This window comes from Amblyomma americanum, chromosome 2 (assembly GCF_052857255.1).
Source record: "Amblyomma americanum isolate KBUSLIRL-KWMA chromosome 2, ASM5285725v1, whole genome shotgun sequence".
Classification (NCBI taxonomy): domain Eukaryota; kingdom Metazoa; phylum Arthropoda; class Arachnida; order Ixodida; family Ixodidae; genus Amblyomma; species Amblyomma americanum.
This window is the reverse complement of record NC_135498.1, coordinates 23,442,652-23,461,888: the sequence shown is the minus strand read 5'-3', so window position 1 is coordinate 23,461,888 and position 19,237 is coordinate 23,442,652. Positions and strand designations below refer to the sequence as shown.

The following is a 19,237-nucleotide window of genomic DNA, read 5'->3' as shown; positions in this document are numbered from 1 at the left end:
CACAGTGTTACATAACAGTTTACACAAATTTGGTGGTGGTGGTAGTCGTTTTTATTAAAATAGCAAAAAGGAAGGAAAAGATTTTTGCTAGCCCTGGCATCCATCGATACTGAAGCACCTGAGCTGGGGCAGCAGAAATAAAGGATAGCAGGCAGAATGGAGAAATGAAGTGAAAGAGGTGAGGGGACAGGAAGAGAGGATAGAAGGAGAGGTAATATATACAAACTATTTGCACAATAAGGAAGTACACAAATTTAATATAGGTTTTTGGAAAAAGGAAATGGCGCAGTATCTGTCTCATATATCGTTGGACACCTGAACCGCGCCGTAAGGGAAGGGATAAGGAGGGAGTGAAAGAAGAAAGGAAGAAAGATGTGCCGTAGTGGAGGGCTCCGGAATAGCTTAGACCACCTGGGGATCTTTAACGTGCAGACATCGCGCAGCACACGGGCGCCTTAGCGTTTTAATTTGCCTCCATAAAGACGCAGCCGCCGCGGTCGGGTTCGAACCTGGTAACTCCGGATCAGTAGTCGAGCGCCCTATAACCACTGAGCCACCGCGGCGGGTTTTTTAAGTGCCATCACACTCGGTGTTCCCAGGTGGTCTCCCTCCCAAGCTGACCGAGCCCAATGCTGCTTAGCTTCGGTGATCGGACGATTACAGGCGTATTCAGCATGGTATTGCTGATGGCCACAAATTTAGGAAATAGGCTGTTCGAGTTAGAAGAGCGCTTTTTTCGGCATAGTGTTGTCAGTGGTGTAGTAAATCGGAATACAACTAAGATGTGCTAACCATCAGGCTATAGTTAAATAATATTCAATAGTTACCTATTACTGTTAGGCTCCTAAATTACTGACAGGTGTGTAGACCACCTAATTATAAGTAATATGCAAATATGGTTACCCTCGACGCTGTGGCCAAACAAATTGTGGCTACATCGCGCCAAAAAACATGAGCTTTCCAAAAGCTTGCAGGTAGCAACCTTTCCAGTGCATGTTGAGTGCACGACCGGCTTTCGATTGCATGTGACTCGTCGAAATAGGCTTGTGACGTCATCAGCACCGCTAAATTTGAAAATCTGAGGGCTAGAACTATACTAAAACGTTCAAATACATTCTATTGGGTTATTGTACCAATCCGGCCCACTCTTTTCCTCACAAATATACTTTAATCACCAATTAATTCAACTCAATACACCCACTAATCCATCGTAATCCATTTTCTGGGGTGGGCCGTCTTCCGAAATAGGGGGAGGGGGGATTCTTTGGAATACCATTGTAAAGTAGGTAATGTAGGTGGCGTAAAAGTGCTACGTATTTGAATCTGCTTTTGGAGGCAAGTAGTCTCATAACCTCTTCGTTCAGTAATTTATTTTTTCGGAAGAGGGAGAGGAAGAAACCGGTTACACCTGCCAACACCTCGTGCCGTTTGGGCTGTTTGTGCGCTCTCGTCTGGCAACAGGAAGTTTTAGAATTTGCTCTCTAATCAACATGGCAGCGTTCTGTGAGAAGCTCGCACCGCATCTTGGCCGAATCCGAACTCCTGGACAGGGTGATAAAATTTACAAAGATGAGTGCGTCTTTTCGTTCGACACTCCGGTAAGTCTCCTGCAAAATGCCGTGCTTTTCAACGCGGCTGCGCTTCTGTTACTGTCACGGCGTGCGTCAGATACCCGGCCCTCAACTGTGCAGAGCGTCGGTCGCAGGCGTTAATTCGTTTAACTGCATGCCTTTTGCTTTATATCGTGGACGACGCATTGAGATTAACAGGGTGCGCCCTTGACATCTTTGTTCTCTTTATGAGAGGCATTCTTTTCGATAGGTGAATGTAAATGCTAACGGCGCGGCTTGCGTCTCATGGTTCGACTAGTTCGGCACGGGTGTAGCATAGCTGCTTATTTCTTTTTCCGGTGTGAGCTAACGTTAGGGTCATTCGCAAGGTGGTAGTAGTAACAATATACCTTACCAAGTTGTGAAGGCATGCCAGTTACTTTCCAAGATATTAGTGCGGACCGGGGTGGTAATGCCTTCCTTGCGTTGGTAAACGCTGACGTGCGGTTGCTGCGACATTGTTTTTCATTTCAGGAATCGGAGGGCGGGCTCTATGTGTGCCTCAACACCTTTCTTGGGTTTTCGAGGAAGCACGTTGAGAAGCGATATGCGAAGACTGGAAACGCCGTCTATCTTCACCTGAAAACTGTGAAGAAGGAGGTGTGTGCCGCCAGCTCTTCTTTCTGGCGTTGAGACAGCTATCGCAGAAGTGACCCGTTCCTACGCCCTCTGTGCTTTTCGCAGATTACGGATGACAAGCCCGCTGCAAAGAGAGCTGCGCCGACAAAGCTTGCCATCGGTGAGCAGCCTGCGTGGATTTGAAGTTAGGCTGTCGTCAGTTTGCCGTAATTTAATTTTACCTCACCTTGTTGTCACTTGTGTCCAACTCTTTTTCGTAGGTTTGGAAGGAGGCTTTGATTTGGACCAGGGAAAGAAATATGAGTATGAACACCACAATTCTCTCGTCATACTTCCAAGCTTTGACTCACTCCCACTGCCAAGCACTGAGCTTCCCGAAGCGGTATGCTATATTTTTCTTTTTTTCATGCTACCAATACAAGGCATGTGTTTTGTGCACATATCATGCATAACATGCTGCAATGCATTCTCCTCCTTCTAGGTGCAACTTTCCGTTGCAGCTGTTCTTGCTGCTGACTCGGCCAGTGTGGTCAATGAACTTGAAGCTCTGGCTGGAACATGGGATGGAGAGAAGAGGGCTGTTACCAAGTGAGCATTGTTTCTCAGCACTTCTATTTGATTTCATTCTCTCGCATACTTAAGCTGCATAGGAGTGCTTAAAAATGCAAAGTCCTTTACTGATGTTATGTGATCTTATTTAAAATTCATTCCTGTTATAACGCTCGGCTGCTGACCCGAAAGACACGGGTTCGATGCGGGCTGCGACAGTCAAATTTCAGTGGAGGAGAAATTCTAGAGGCCCGTGCGCTGTGCGATGTGAGTGCACGTTGAAGAACATCAGGTGGTCGAAATTTCCAGAGCCCTTCACTACAGCGTCCCTCATAGTCTGAGTCGCTTTGGTATGTTAAACTCCATAAACCATAAAATTCATTCCTAGTCAGGAAGTGTGACTGCAACCCTTCTGCATGATATGAATGTTGCAGGAATGCCTCATGTTTGTTATATTGGTTGCAGGTACTGACACATCCCACTTCGTGTATTAGAGCCCATGTCCTATGTCTTCTTGTAATACTGATGTCGTTGTCCGTGTGAATCAGCATGGCACAATAGATTTGTGCAGTGGCAGCTGAGAAGGGGAAGGAGACTGTTGGTTTGGCCACGGACCCATATTTCTGGGTTGTGGTGTGTTTCGTGTTGGTGTGCTTGGATTAGGCCTCCAGCATGGCTGTGAACAAAGCACTCATTGCCACCCACACCCCTTCTGATTGAGGGTTTTTGATCCACCCCCCTGAGTTCATGCCACCTTTCCACGTGGTTTCATATTGCATGGCAGTGCTCAGTCTACTTAGGCAGTTTCTTGGGCCCGACACCTATCTGGCCAATATATTTTCTCCGCCAATATACTTCACTTCTTTGCCTACCTTAGTTTGGCAGTGAAAGAAACATTGATTGCTGAAAAAATTGGATTAAAATGTGGAACACTGTTTTCTTTCTGTCACTCTACTAAAATTCGCAACATCTAGAATGAAAAGTACTCCATGATCATGGTTTGAAAATGAAAGGCTGTGTAGCCTAGCATTGGAGCTCCGTGCACAGAAAAATTTTCCTGATGTCACCACAGTTTACTTACGAAAATGGCCAGTGGTGGCAGTACTCACATTTCATTTTTTACGTTTTTTTTAGTTTGTTATAGCTCCATTTTTTGGTGAAGCAGCCGCAATGTCATTAGAACACAATACCCTATTGATACAGGCCAACTTAAGTTAGTACGTAATGTCCCTTTAATGCATGCATGTCAAAAGCTTAGTGCATGTGGAACGATCAACTGTGCATATACATTGTAAGCAGCCAAAGCAGAATGCCAGTCTAGGAATGTGTAGTTAATCCGTTGTGCTGGATGAATCTAAAAAATGCTACTAAGTTTGAGAATGGGCTTGCAATATTGAATGAGGCTGAAGGGACAGAGTGGCTGCAGTTATCTAAGGCTCCACAAAAGAGAAAAGAATGATATATAATGCCATTGGTGCATGCATCCAAAATTTTTAAACATTCCTTTTATATACATTGTGACTTCTGTCTAAGCCTATGAGCTCATGGTCTCACTGACTGGGTGTTGGGAGGTAGTCTGTGTCTTCTGCTTCTTAAGATGAATCTTTATATTCGAAGGGATGAATTGGGTCACTTGCCTTATTTCTCAGTGCCAAATTCTTGCTACAAAACAAAGAATAGAATGGGCAAGATAAAGAACTAAAAAGAAAATTTGCGAGCACTGCTACAAAACAGTGGAAGCTGCTACAAGTTGACTTCTTTTTGCGTGCTGCAATGCCTTGAATTGATCATGGCTGTTTCCACCACTGAAGATTTGAAGTGCATATTAAAGGGAAGTCTGTTGGTCTTTATCAACCATATATTCTTTGCAGCAATCAAAATCACCTTGCCAAAGTACCTGGCTATGTGGCTCAGGTTGTTTTAAATCCTATCAGTAAAATAAGACTGGTACTATGTATAGGTACCAGCAACCGTTTTTTTTTTTGTCTGTAGAAGTGATGGCAGCCTGCTTCTTCACAACACTTTAAGAAATGGTGAAAAACTGTTTAATCCAAGCAAGAAATGATGACTATAGTTGCAAGAGAAAAAAATATTAAGGCGTCTGAAGTTCCTTCTCAACCAAAATAAGCCAATGTTTTGTGCTCAGTCTCATTCATGAAGTGTAGCATGTCCACTCTAGGCAGCGTAACGTGACTGCCACCAGGGCGCCGAAATTTGACACAATGTGGCACCACCATTGGCTCTGCCCAGACGTTCTCTGGCAATTTAAAATATAAATTTCTGCTAAAATTGCACGACCTTACATCGTTATTGTCATGACTGAAAAAGGTCTACAATAGTATGCCTGTGTTCTAATACCTGTCTCGAATGGTAGACTATCCCTTTATTGTACACAATTTGTCTGAAATTAACCTGGAGCTCATTATGAGGTTCCTAAGAGGCCATAGTGTAGTTTTGTGGTGTAAGGAATGTACTATTTACCATGAAGTTATGTAGCGGTGCAAGAAGCTCTTATTTTTGAGCAGCATACATTATTAACGCTGGTGGCGTTGGTGTTTAGAGGTTTCGCTAATCTTTGCTGCATTCTGCAGGCACAGTGACTCATTGGTGCAGTTGGACAATGGTGTGCGGGTACCACCCGAGGGCTGGAAATGCCAGGAGTGTGACCTCACGGAGAACCTGTGGCTTAATCTGACTGATGGCGCTATCCTGTGTGGCCGAAAGTACCACGACGGGACTGGTGGCAACAACCATGCTGTCAAGCACTATGAAAAGACTCGCTATCCACTTGCAGTCAAACTGGGCACCATCACGCCAGATGGCGCTGGTGAGTATGGCCGCTGTGCCACATGTGGTGATGAAAACAATGATGGGCCTCAAAATGTGTACTGCAAAGATGTCTTATCTCTCTGGCCTTAATGACATTGTGCAGCTGAGAAATCATTCTCGTTTATTTGCTGTAGGCGACCTACAGTAGTACTGCTTTGGCCTTGTTGTTGCAGCATGTGGCAAAATATTTTATACGTTGGTTCAAGTGGCTGAAACTGGCTGTGTGGGTGGATGCTGCCACATCTTTTGTGCATATGCTTTTCTTGGTGCATGAGCTGTGTGCTGCTCATTCTCTCTTTTCAGATGTCTACTCGTATGATGAAGATGACATGGTTGTTGACAGCAATCTTACCAAGCATCTTGAGCATTTCGGAATAGAGATTGCAAAGATGCGAAAAGTGAGTAGCCTGTTTCATGATCCTAGTTTTGGACTTCATTTTCTTTTAGTAAAGCGAGTGTTTCTTTGGTGTAAGGTAATTGTTGAAATGTCGTGTGGAAAGTGCTCTTGAAAGCTTTGCGCCAGGGAGTCTAGACGTGTTTGTAAAGTGTTTAAAAAGAAGAGCAGGAACATGAGAATAAAAATGCTATGATTAACAAAAAAAAAGAAATCAGAGTGAAGAAGCAGAGTGAAAATGACTGTGTAAAGTGGTAAAAATGGCGGTGGATGGGCAGGCGAAAGCTTTGTGATGTACGGTGGTGGTGGAAATGCAGACTGACAAAACAATGCTGGAGCTGGAGATTGACCTGAACCAAAGGACGGGCGAGTGGGCTCTGATCCAGGAAGCAGGTAGCCAGTTGACTCCACTGTTTGGCCCAGGCTACACAGGCCTGGCCAACCTTGGCAACTCGTGCTACTTGAACGCTGTCGTCCAGGTCATGATGAGCATCCCAGAATTTCAGCACAAGTAAGCAGCTTGCCTCTTTTCATCTGTGGCCTACTCTAGAACTGTGCCTACTGTAGAACTGTGCCTTCTGCGCTAAGGTTTGATTGAGCCCAAGGTTTATTTTGTTAAATGTAACCATAGTAAAAAGGTCAGTGACAACACGACAGTCTCATTTATTTGTTGCTTAATTTGGTTGCAATTTAGAGTCCCAGCAAGGGCACAGTGAAAAAATTCAAACCCATTAGCTGCTTGGAGAACTTGGTGAAATATTGAAATGGTTGAGGGAACCGGCCTGACTAGGTGTTTGCTGCAGGGTCGCATCTACTGACACGTGCATGTAAAAGTAGTTGGATTGCTTTCAGGCGCTGTAGGTCAGGCCACAGCGGTGGCCTCTTATGCGGGAGCTGCGGGGTTCGATCCCCAGTTCTGCCGGGTACCCACCGGTGATACAATGGGTGCAAGCTTTTCCCTGCCTGATGCTCGGCTTCTTAGGGTGAAATGCTTGGGAAATGGGTCTTCGACCCCACCTTGTGAAATGAAAATTACCTTGTGCCATGACGCTCTTTGGCCAAAGCTGCCCTTGCGCCATAAAAAATCATCATCATCATGCTGCTGTCATTTTTGGCAGAGTGGTCGTTTTTTATGTTTTTTTCTTTGTTCTGGTAATTCCAAATGGTTTTTAGTGTTCTTTATGCCCTGGGAAATGCAGAAAGAGTCAAAGGAACTATTTTCACATGGGAGAAGCACTTTAAAGCTGTTCCTAGTTACTGCATGACATCATGCACAGAACGCAATTTCAAGACTTGATGCTTACATACACATTGTCCTACCACAGTCTTCTAGCAGTCTAGCGTTAAGACTGGTAACTGTGTTGCAGTTATTCTCTTTTTGTGTTGCTTCTAGTATTCTAAATCCCAGGTGTTTCAATTTTTAGACTTTATTCTTATCTTGTGCTGTCTTGTTTTTGTGCGAACTTTCATCCCACGTCTAATTTTGGTTTTCGCGTATTTGTGGTGTTTTTTGCTGTTTGCTGCATTTTTTCCCAGAAATTGTCATTATTGTGTGTTGTATGTACCTACTATGTAATATACTCTCCAAGAGGGTCTTTAGGGTATTTGAATAATTAAATAAATAAATAGAGATGGGTGCAATGTACTGCATTTTGAATAAGTTACAAAATTTGCATTCTCAGACAGCAGTCATATTGTTAAACACTGAACAGGTCTTCTTGTGATCAAAACAAAAAGAAAGCATTGTGTTTATCATAGTGCCCACTTGCTGAGACACTAGTGCCTGCAACACTAGTTAATGTGGTTTTGTGATAAGGTGCTAACTGCTGTCTTATTTTTTGGAATTAGGTACTACGATGGGGCTAACCGGATCTTTGACTCTGCTCCACCTGACCCAGCCGGGAATTTTACTGTTCAGATGTGAGTGTTCTTCCCAACCCTAGTTGGTTGCACTGTTAGAAGGTTGCTTCATTATTTGTTACATTGTGAGGCTCTCTGTAGCTGTCCTTGGAGCTGGCAAAAAAAAATTGACAAATGCGATAGTCGGTAATGCAAAATTCGAACGCGGCTCTTCACACGCCACCTGCCACTGCTGGCAGGTGGCCTGTTACCCTTCTAACTGGGCGATGGAACAAGCATTGTGATTATTTTTCACTATTGAAAGTAGGTCCTAGACATTTTTTATTTTTATTTTTTCTTTCAGCCTTGTTGCTGGACCACTCTTTCTTTTTGTTACCAAAAAGAGCAGGCCTTCAGAGAGAGGCACTGTGCTTGTGTCACTGTTACAAAGGTTTCTTCTCTTGTGTAGTGCGTTTCATGTCTAACTAGGGGTTGGACTTTTTGGTTTAAACCAAAAAATATCTATAAAAGTGCACTGAATTCTTTCTTTAATGCAGTAGCACTACTAGTAGTAGTAGTAGCAGTAGTGGTTTATTAAAATAATAATAAAAAGGAAGGATAACATTTTTGGTAGCCCCGGCATCTGCCAATCGATACTGAAGCACCTGAGCTGGGGCAGCTAAAGTAAAGAATAGCAGGCAAAATGGAGAAATGAAATGAAAGAGGTGAGGGGACAGGAAGAGAGGATAGGAGGAGAGGTAATATACACAAACTATTTACATAATAAGAAATGTGTCCAGGTTGCGCGCGTGACTACTAGCTGCATTCTTTCAAAAACCTGATGTCTGAAGCCGACCTTTCCACACGCGCCCACGGGCAGGAGGAGGGGGGAAAGCACAGCGGGTACACGGAGGAGCCAATCAGAGGCACTCACCATACGTGGCATCACGGGCTGCTCCACTGCAGCTGCCGTGCTGGACAACAGAAGAAGAAGAATCTCGCCTCACTTCGCATTGGCAGCTAGGCGTGTTTGAACATGTACTGCCTTAGCTCTGTCTCTCAGCTTAGCATGGACGCTAAACCGAGGCCGTCCAGGTTGTCTGTTGAAAGAGTATCCTCGTGTGTCTGTTGGAAAGAGTATCCTCGTGTGCGACAATGGGAACAATGGGCAAGTCGGCAGCGGCGATCAATGGAGGCCGATGTAGTAGCTAAGACAAAGAATTGGAAGCACACAGGCAGTGTGGACAGAGAAGTCATCGGCAAGAAATCGATGAAGAATGGCGGTTGCGATTGGATGCAATGGTGGCTTACTGAAAGAAAGCTTAAAAATGCTGCAGCAAGGAAAATCTTCACCCGTGAGTTTGTCGAAAATCATGCTGTGTGTGTGACAGATTTTGGCATCAACGTGACTTGGAAATTAGGACGCCAGTCTTTAATAACTGAGACACAACAAGCAGAGCCGTGTAAAAACAAATTGCTACCGCACAATATTTCATGATTAACCGAATTAAACCATTTGTAATTTTTTTCAAAAATCGGTTTGCACTGAAACTGGTCAGTATATTTATGTCACAAATAGATGTCTATTTAGTACCAGTTACAGTAGGTCTCGGAAGAAAAGTAAGAAAGTGCGGGAACAAGGAGCGAGGTGAGACAAAGGTGTACTTGGAATTTAGTACCATGTTTGTGAATTTTGAGGCATTCATACATGTCAGTTAGTGTAGTGCTGTCTTCTCATACTTATCACTGGCTTATCGCCGCATGTAGTGACACTGATAGCCTTTGGAACCGTAACAAGCAACCATCAACATGAAATGATGCACAAACAAAAGTGTCTTATTCTGGCTTCCGCTATGGTTTACCCTTTATAAAGCACAAGCTCTGTGCATGTGTCACATCAGTCTGTATAAGACAACTTGGATTCAGAATTAAGCATTGCTTCAAGCAGTATTATGGGACAATTGACTGTTGGGAAAGGCTCAAAAGCTCAACGGTTTTTCGCGTTTTATTTTTCCCGCCAAGATGGTTCTCATCGAACTCTGCACCTGTGCTTTGAACACTTAGGAGCCCTTTTAGGGAAAGTTAAAACGCACTGAATAGTTTGTTTGATAGTACAGTCGACGACCGAAAATTCGGATACCTGATTTTTCGGACATGCTTAATTATTCGGACTTTTTCGCGGCACCGCGACATGACCCATAGAGCCAATGTATAAGAGCGCTTGAAAATTCGGATGCACCAGAACAGACTGCTCGATTTTTCAGACCTTGTTCGCACTCGCCGCCAATACCCAAGCTGCCACATACCGTATTTACTCACGTAATGAACCCACTTTTCTTCCAGAAAAGTTGACATCAGCTTGTGGGGAGGGTTCATTACGCGGGAAAAAAAAGGTTTCCAACAGATTTTTTTGGAAGGGTCGAGTTTTCATATATCTCCGTCCGCCCCTCCAGCCATCAACAAACACACGCGGTCAGACAGGTTTGTGTTCATGCCACTGATGTCAAAGCATCATTCACTTTGACGCGATCCAGCAATTTTGTGGCAGCCTGCGGCGCCGGCTATTCGCGTGGAGATAACGCAAACGTGCTGAACACCGGCCCTGAAGTTCAGGCGCGCGTTTTGTAGGCGAGGTTAAAAAAACACACAGGACGCGGTGATGAGTGCGTAATGCAAATGACTATGCCTTAGCTTACAGCATACAACGTCTTGGCGCTCTGCCAAGTTCGCCGAGTACGCCGCGCTCTCCCCTCCCGCCTCCCCTCTGGCAGGAGCTCTCCTAAAAAAATAAACAACTGGTGGTGTTATCGGCGGCAAGCAGCATCTTGGCTCTAGTCGCTAGGTGATGAAGGCCAACGCCGACGGAGCGCTAGCTTCGGCTGTTTCTCGGTTCTTATTGTTTCGCCATCTTCGCGTTCTCGTTCCAGCCCCATCGTACTGCGGGCACAGCGCAGTTCCCGCAGCGGAACTGCGCTGCGCCTGCAGTAGACTTTATCCCAACCCGTGCGTTCATCAGCGACGTGCCGCGGGCAGCACAGCCCGGCCGGGCTCATGAAAGCGGTCGCCATCCTCGTCCGTGCGCACGTCGCGTGGCGAAATTTAGTCTTGAGGAGCTTTAGAATGTGGGCAATACAACTGATGCCTTCCTCCGGCATATTGGTAATAAGTTCGTGATTTTTTTCGGTGAAATTTGATTTTCCGGACTGCCTGATTTTTCGGTCATTTTCGGGGTCCCTAGAGAGTCCGAAAAATCGGTCGTCGACTGTATTCAGCACATTAAAGTATTATATATAGGCGCACCGTTTCCCGTTTCCTGGCACTTGAAGCAAACGGGACACGTGTCGTCAGCACCCTGACCGCATGATGTGCGCTCCTCGTTTTGAATGCAGAGCTCAGCCAGAACATGACAACAAAGTTTTTAGAACTAAGCTTTCACATATGTTTTTCTCTCAGAGCTTGATCATTTAGCTTCGACATTTTTTGTGTGCTTTTTACTGCTACATGTGCTTTTCTTGCTAAATAAAGGCTACGATAACTCTATGTCACTTTTGACCTCGCAGGAACATTCTATATTTCACTGGAAAAAACAAAAACTAATACGCATAGAAAGTATTATTCGCCAAAAAAAAACAAAGTTGTGTTCTGAAATAAACGCTGAAAGAAGTCGGCCAAATTTTCACAAAAATAAAAACTGAAATGTCGAACCCCTATCTATAACCTGCTATGGTTGTTCTTTTGTTGCGTTCATGCTGTGGCCTCTTCATAATGCTCTGACTGCAATTCCAACTAAGCAGCCAAGCCACGCAGCTCAGTGGACTTATTGCAGCTCGTTAAAATAAATCTTAGCAGAAAAGTGTGATACCAGGATGATAAACAACGAGTACATCTCCATGAAGTGGTATTTTGTTACTTGAAGTAGAGCAGTGTGACATGGTTGGGACGTAAAGCAAATTATTCATGCAGACAAAACAAGCAGTCGGAGCGCTGTTTGTTTGAGTGTATTCTTTTGCTGGTATGTAGTTATAATTCACTACAGTGCTTAAGCCAGCCTTCCTTATAGTTGGATTGACAACAAATGTGTCAGCAGTTATGTTGCAGTTCCTTTTTTTTTACCTCACTTGACAAACACACCTTACATGTCACAGCTATGGTTCGGCTGATGAAACTGAAACCTAAACAGTGTGAGAGAAGAAATTCAATTATAAATTATGCAGCAGTCATCGGCAAATGCCTCACCTTCATGAATGATTAAAGGGAAGAAAACGTGCAACTAAAATTAGGCATCTATTAGTCATTTATTGAGTGAGGCTGAAAGAATAGAAACAGCCCAGACACAAAGGACGAAGGGAGCATTGAAGGCAGCACCTTGCATGTCTATGAGCCAGTGAAGTCATGCAAAGGCATCGTAGCATGCCCATCTCTTTACCCATTCATTTTCCTTCCACTTGCTCCCTTTGCAGCTTACTGCCATTGCTTTATAACCCTGTTTCCATTCCTCTTCTATGTGTTGTGGCACACACTACAAACAAAAAAGTACTTGTGGCTTCAGTCATGTGATTTTGTTTTGGTAAATTGATTTTTATAGTCTAATTGCACAAGCGTAAACTCAGCTTATCACGTCCAGTAGCTACCTTTGCAAAGCTGCAGAAGTTAGTCTGTTTTGTTTAATGGTCTCTTTTCTTCCTCAGGACAAAATTGGCAGCAGGCATCCTCTCTGGTGACTACTCAAGGGAGCCATCTAGTGAAGGCAGTGGCCAGTCAACCGAAGTAAAAGTAAGCAACCTACAAAAGCCAGTGCATGATATCTTCTTTGTGCAAATTCTTCTTCTTGCACTGACTACTTTTGTAGTTTGCTGCGTGGCATGTGTCTCAGGTCATGAGAGAGGTGCGTTCTTGAAATGATGTTCAGTTTGCAAGGCTTGTAGCTTTGAACAATGCCAGCTTTGAATAATTTCGCTAGTTTTATCTTCGAAGTTGAAATGCTTACTGTTGTGTCTAGGAAGTACGGAACTGCTCCAAAACAGCAGTAAATTTGCATTGATGCTTTTGTGAGAAGCGCAGTCTGTATTTTCTGCTACAATCGCGTGTAGTTCAATTGTCATGTGCTCCATGAGTGTCTGTGCAAAACTTCTTTGTTTATTCTCAGTAAACATTCTGGCACCAGCTTCGATGTGGCAGCCTTGCCTATGTCTGTGCTTTGAAAACTTCATTCATTGCCTGTTATGCATAGCACTTTGCCATCATTCTGTTTCCCTTTGTGGTGGGTCACTTGTCTGCATGCTCATGACGCTTGAAGCAAGTAGTCTACAAAGTCGGTTTGTAGCCACAGGGCAGTTTTTGTTGTTTTTGTTGTTTTTCTCCACTATGTCTGTCACAGAAGCAGCAGCTGCTGGAACAGAAATTCATACTGCTAACCCTTCTGCAGCAAGCAAGTCCACCATTTAAAAACTGTTTTTATCACACCAACTAATTGGTTGCCTGCAAGAAATTGGTGTTATAGGCATGTCGTATGAAAGGGTGTTGTTAAAAGTGGTGCCGTAGTTTGGTATGTAATGCTGTGTGCAACTCTGCTGAGCGTGAATTCAGGTCGACATTTTTCTTTTTCTCAAGTGTACAAATTTGGTTGGCATTCACTTTGAGAGGGCACACGAAAACAAACCATGAATAAGCGCTGCCTTAACACTGATCATTAATGGTGCATGCAAACTGCTGGAAAGAACAAGAGCCATGGATTAAATGTACTCTGTGCTGTCATTGATTAATTGGTGGAGGATGTTCGGAGGTGCAAGGATAGGCACGCTGTGAGTCAATAAATTAAACCGAGTGTCTCTGGTACACTCGATGTAGCTAGGAGCTGAAGATGTACTGCTCTAGGTTTATTTCTGCAACCACGCACATTTTCCAGTCTTATGAGTTTCATTGTAGTTGCACCTTTGTTGGCTGAAGTTGGTGCCTCTTTCCAGCTTTTACAAGTCTATCACGGTTGCTCAGTAGCTGCCGTGTTCTGCTAGCAGAGGTGCAAGTGTCAGCTCTAATTGTCGCATTACAGTCAAGCCTTGTTGTTACGAACACAGATATGAATTATGGGCTGTATCAAACTGTTTCTAATATAACAAAAACGTGCATTTCATATCTTGTATACTAAACGCATTTTGTGCCAAAAACAGACATATCAAACTGCTGAATGGCAAGCTGTGCCCACTCGGATGGCAGGCGGCAGGCTTTGCCTCACTACACAGGATTACTGGTGGTGGTGTGGCAAACATTTGCGCCACGGTTTATGCTCTATCTCACATTTGCCAACAGCACCACAGATGAATAGCTGCAAGAACAGCTGGTAACCAAGTGATAGGCACCCGTTAGCACCTCTCGCACTCGTCGTTAATGCCCTGGAACCAGCGACATGGTTGGTTCTTGTAGTAGACATCAGCTGCGACGAAGGGGAGATGGTGAAAACAGCGATAGCTTTCATGTCCTGGCGTCCAATTTTTTTTTACTCGACACTGCTGTAATGGGAGGAAGCCATCCTAGCTGTCGTTTGACCTGCTGCCGCTGCATGGTGTGATGCTGTGCGGGGAAGCCAAGCTAACTAGCGTTTTCGGCCATCTTTTTTTTTTGCCTCCGAAATCACCGCCAGCAACTTCGAAACAGCGCTAAAGCTACGGAAAAGGTCACTCCCAGTTGCCATTCTTTCATTGGCTAAATTTCGCTTATCCAGCTTCAGTTTTTGGCAAAATTTTATATTACAAATTTTGGCTATATTGAACTATTTTACAATTTTTTACTTCTTCACAATAACAAGGTTTCACTGTAGTAGTAGTAGCAGTAGTGGTAGTGTCTACCTTAGTGGTCCTTTTTATAAGTGAATCCTGTAGAAACAAGTGCATGTGGCTGTCATGGCTTTTTTTAGCTGTAATGTCAAACTGGGCGTTTTGAGTTGTCTTGTCTTTCCACCTCATTTTTTTTTGTCATCTTCATTCTTTGGTAACTCCAAAAATGAAAATGCTTAAAGCTGTCATAAATGCTAATCTTCAATGCAGTTACTTGCAAAACTTGGAGCTAGCAGCCAGCTTGCTGATCATGCTTTTGTTTAAAAGCAAGGAATGGGGCGAGGGGGTTTAGGGCATCTGAAGTGACTGATCATTACTGGAAGAAATGGCAGTGCAGGCAACATGACAAATGAAGACCCTGTCCCCTACATTTTTCACTGGGGGAACCTTTCTGCAGCATTTAGAAGCAAAACATGAATGTGGATATTCCCAGGAACAGCCCGGAATCAAGCCACTTATGTTCAAGACCTTGGTTGGCAGAAACCACCCCGAGTTCTCAACCAAACGGCAGCAAGATGCACAAGAGTTCTTCTTGCACTTGCTTGAGCTGGTTGAGGTGAATTGCTTTGAGTCTTTTTCCTTCCATTGCTTTCTATTAATTAGCCTGAAGCTGCTATGCTAGGTGAAAATGTAAATGGAACACCAGCAATGCACTAATCACCGCCTGGAATGGTGCTCAGCTAGGTTAATGTGGCAGGCTGATGAGTGGGCTGGCGTCGCCGCAGGCCGGAACGAAGCTGAAAGAGTGAAACTGAAACTAAGCGGTCAAACTATTCTTGTAGACGGGGCCGTCCATTTTTCGTCGCACCTGCCACCATGCGCATGTCAGGTGTGTGAAGCGACTCGGCAGCATAGAAACAATACCTTGCCATGCCAGTCATATCTGGATGCAGCATCTCTTCAGGAGCGCGTTCGAATTAACCAGTGTGAGACCCATGGCATCCAAATTAGCGAGCGTTCGACGCCATAGACTTCACTTGGGCATTGGCTCAGACAGAGTCAGCAGTTGAAATTATCTGGAATTCCGAATTAACATGGGTCGAATTAAAGAGCTTTTGCTGTTATCACTGCTGATTTACGGCATAAAACACACATTTTTGTAATAGGTGTTGCTTACTGTTCAGTTTTATTCCTTTTACTAACTAGTAATTAGTAATTATAAAAGCCTCACCTTTGAATTGGACAAAAGGTGACGTACACTTCCAGTGTACACTGCCTTCACGGAAAAATGACCCTCGTGCTAAATGTCAAGGTCTGAAAGCTTTCCACTAAAGTTGAAAGTTTGTCGTCTAGCTTGTGCCTTTCTTACATCATTAATTTCAGCTGCTGCTAAGCTCATGGCACTTGGAGTTCACTTGGGGCCCATATGGACAGTGTTAATTTTGCAGTGGGAACTGCCATTAAGCTTTTAGAATTGTGTTGAGTAAGAACTGTCAGTTGCTTTTTAAGGGGACAAGTGATGAAACGTAGCTGCTAGATCAGTTGACATTGAGATTGACTTTTGCCACTTTTGTTCTTAAAGAACAGAACTTTGATCTAGTATCTATCTCAAACACAAATTCTCAACCTTCACTAAGCGCCTTGCTTGTAAATGCTCACACTTGAAGCAGCTTCACAAAAACTGGGAACATCTGATTATTATGTGGAGTTTCCCCAGCTCATTATGCTAAAAAGATTCAGCTAGTTAAAATGTGAAACCTTGACAGAAGTAGCTGTTTAAAGAAGTGAGATGTAATAATTGTATAAACAAAAATAAGTGTGGACTTGTTTGTCCAAGCACTATAGTGCCTTGATAACATGACTGCAAAGTCGAGCTGGGCTGTGCAGAAAGGCTCACGTGAACACAGCATGGCAATGCAGTTTAACGATAGTTGAGAACCTGCTATTGACTGCAGTAGCAGCTTATGCTGCTTATGCAACATAGGCATGATGCTACTAGTAGTGATCCTGATGCCTGGCATTGGTCATTGAGCATGCAGTGTTTATTCACGTAGTGCACCTTTTACAGAGGAACTGTCGAAATGAGTTGAACCCAGCGGACTGCTTCAAGTTCGAAGTGGAAGAGCGCATTCAGTGCACAGAGTCAAAGAAGGTCCGTTACACCCAGCGTACTGACTGGCTGCTCGCCCTGCCAGTGCCTCTGCATTGTGCCACCAACAAACGTGAGCCTCTGCAGCCCTTACATTGCAGCTCCCATCAGTGTAGGCAGGTTTAGGTTTAGGTTGGGCAGCCTGGAAAACAATGAAAAATAATAATGTCCAGCCCGTACCACTTAAGGCACAACGGGCTCTTCAGTATAGACAAAAGGATGGTGCAAATTGCTGGGCATTTTAACTCCATTCAAATTTTTCTGGGCCTTGAGTTTGCTCTGTCATATTGTTACCCAGCACACAACTTAAGAAAAACAGGAAACCCAGTTGTGAATGTTTTGAAGGCATAGTGTCAGTAAACTATATCTTAATATCGTGGGGAAAACTTAACCACTCCAGAAGAAGTATCCCTCATTTTTAATAATAACAATCCTTTTCACCTGAGCTTGCTGCTAGAAAAAGAGGCACTCGAAAAGCCGTCTCTTGTTTTCAGGTTAAGAGAGAGACTAATGTGTTGAATTTACTGTAGTGTTTCTGGAACACTGTCAGTTTTGGCTGCCGGGCAAAGGACAGTATCATTCAACCATGTGTTTGGCACGTGTTGACAGTAGTAGTTGCTGCGCTGCGGTGGCTGAGCGGTTACGGCGCTCGGCTGCTGGCCTGAAAGATGGGTTCGATCCCGACCGCGGCGGTCGAATTTCGATGGAGGCGAAATTCTAGAGGCCCGTGTACTGTGCGATGTCAGTGCACGTTAAAGAACCCCAGGTGGTCGAAATTTCTGGAGACCTTCACTACGGCATCTCTCATAGCCTGAGTCGCTTTGGGACGTTAATCCCCCATAAACCAGTAGTAGTTGCTTATCTGTCAGTAAACCCTATGGAGCTATCTCAGCACACTGATGTTCATTGCAAAAGTGTCACTTGACCCGCTGTGCAAAACGGAAGTGAAAGTGGTTGCCTGCTTCATGTTAATGAGCAACATGTACAATCAGTATGGAAAGTGCTTGAATGAAACCCCCCTCATTCCACAGCTGAACATCAATATTTACACCACAAACTTGCAGCTAAAAACTTCTTTCACTTGTGATTTTTTATTAAGGAGGGACCCTGGTCTCTGAGTAAAAAATTTTTTAATCAAGTCATGATTATGCAATCTTCAGGGAACATGTATTTTTGTGGGGTCATCCTAAATATGTCATTCAGTTTCATGCAAAGCAAGTCCTTGCGCACTTAGGCAGTATATTATGGAAGTTTTTGAAGAGAGCTTTTAAGAAATTTTGCTACAAGGCAATACAATTATTTTTTCGTGAATACGTTAAGGGTAAAATCATCATCCTGCCTATCGTAGAACTTGAGTCACGGGGTTTTTAAGTTGCCACTCCAGAAACAGGGATACAAATTTTTCTTCTCGTTTCTGAAGTGGCAGCTTCAAAACTCCATAACTCAAATTCTATGATAGGCAGAATAATTTTGCCCTTATTGCATTCCTTGATTCAAGACAAACCACTGGCATGCATTTCTGCAATTTCCATGCAGAAAAATTTCTTGAATGCTCTCTCTAAAAGACTTGCATAATACTGTAGAATCCCATTACAACAAACTTCATGGGACCGCCGAATTAATTCGTTATTTGGAAATATCGTAGTACTGAAAAACCATTATATTCATGTCAGTAATGCATCACAAGAACTAAAGTTACGTACCTTTGCAGCAGATTTATGTGTTGGTAAGTAAATAATAAACGATAACGCTGGGCACAGTTTAACTACAATTTACTGCTTGAAGAAGTCTGTTATCTTCTGGTGAGTAGACGACAAGCGCTGCAGGACGAATGCCTCCACATCCTCGGCCTTCCTGTGCATGTCATCGGGGACATCTTTGCAGCGCCCGAGGAATGATCGGGTCTTCTCTAGAAAGACTAGGACATCCGAGCCGGAAACAATCTCTTCCTCTTCGTGTGCTGATCCAGTGTCCGCATCGTCTTCGTCACTACTACATTCTTCTTGTTCACGCACTTGATTCACGATGTCCTCGGTGGTGAGCTCCGCGGATGCAGCTGCCGCGCTGTCGCTGTCCACATAAGTCGCTGTCCACGGTAGTTGCCCAGCCGCAGACGTTTTCTTGAGGGAAGCCAGCTGCGACTCTCGTTGTAGTTTAATGATCTTGTCCCGATCTTTGAGCATCGTTGCCATTGTTGACGGTGTGATGTCAAGCTCCCTGCACAAGTCCACTTGCTTTTTTCCAGCATTCAGCTGCGACAGAATGTCCGCTTTTTCTTTAAGCGAAAACTGGCATCGCTTCTTTTTAACGCGGGGACCAGGAGAACTCATTGTCAGCAAAGCTAATGCACAACACAATCACAGCGCCAATAACATTGCAGATCCTACCGTTCGCTGTCAACGTGGTGACACTGCGCTGAATAGACTACGGTGCAGTACGCGACCATACGCTGGATGGATGATAATGGCCTTACCCTTTGTATCGGGCGGCAGCTGCGCCGCCTAGCCTATATTCATTC

The 19,237-nt window shown here is 44.1% G+C and overlaps 1 protein-coding gene across 2 annotated transcripts in view; it reads left to right on the top strand.

The window, feature by feature from the left end:
* The first annotated feature begins 1,298 nt into the window (after positions 1 to 1,298).
* Positions 1,299 to 19,237, top strand: part of Usp5 (ubiquitin specific protease 5) — a 30,315-nt gene continuing 12,376 nt past the window's right edge. Inside the window, exons 1-12 of one of the 2 annotated variants that reach the window (XM_077653458.1) lie at positions 1,299 to 1,598; positions 2,085 to 2,210; positions 2,295 to 2,349; positions 2,450 to 2,571; positions 2,671 to 2,777; positions 5,330 to 5,565; positions 5,871 to 5,965; positions 6,279 to 6,472; positions 7,810 to 7,881; positions 12,489 to 12,573; positions 15,064 to 15,186; positions 16,639 to 16,792. In XM_077653458.1, the coding sequence (XP_077509584.1) occupies positions 1,491 to 1,598; positions 2,085 to 2,210; positions 2,295 to 2,349; positions 2,450 to 2,571; positions 2,671 to 2,777; positions 5,330 to 5,565; positions 5,871 to 5,965; positions 6,279 to 6,472; positions 7,810 to 7,881; positions 12,489 to 12,573; positions 15,064 to 15,186; positions 16,639 to 16,792 (1,477 nt within the window). In that variant the 5' untranslated portion in view covers positions 1,299 to 1,490. Of the gene's footprint in view, positions 1,599 to 2,084; positions 2,211 to 2,294; positions 2,350 to 2,449; positions 2,572 to 2,670; positions 2,778 to 5,329; positions 5,566 to 5,870; positions 5,966 to 6,278; positions 6,473 to 7,809; positions 7,882 to 12,488; positions 12,574 to 15,027; positions 15,187 to 16,638; positions 16,793 to 19,237 lie in introns of both variants that reach the window. The other variant, XM_077653457.1, reaches the window with a different exon arrangement.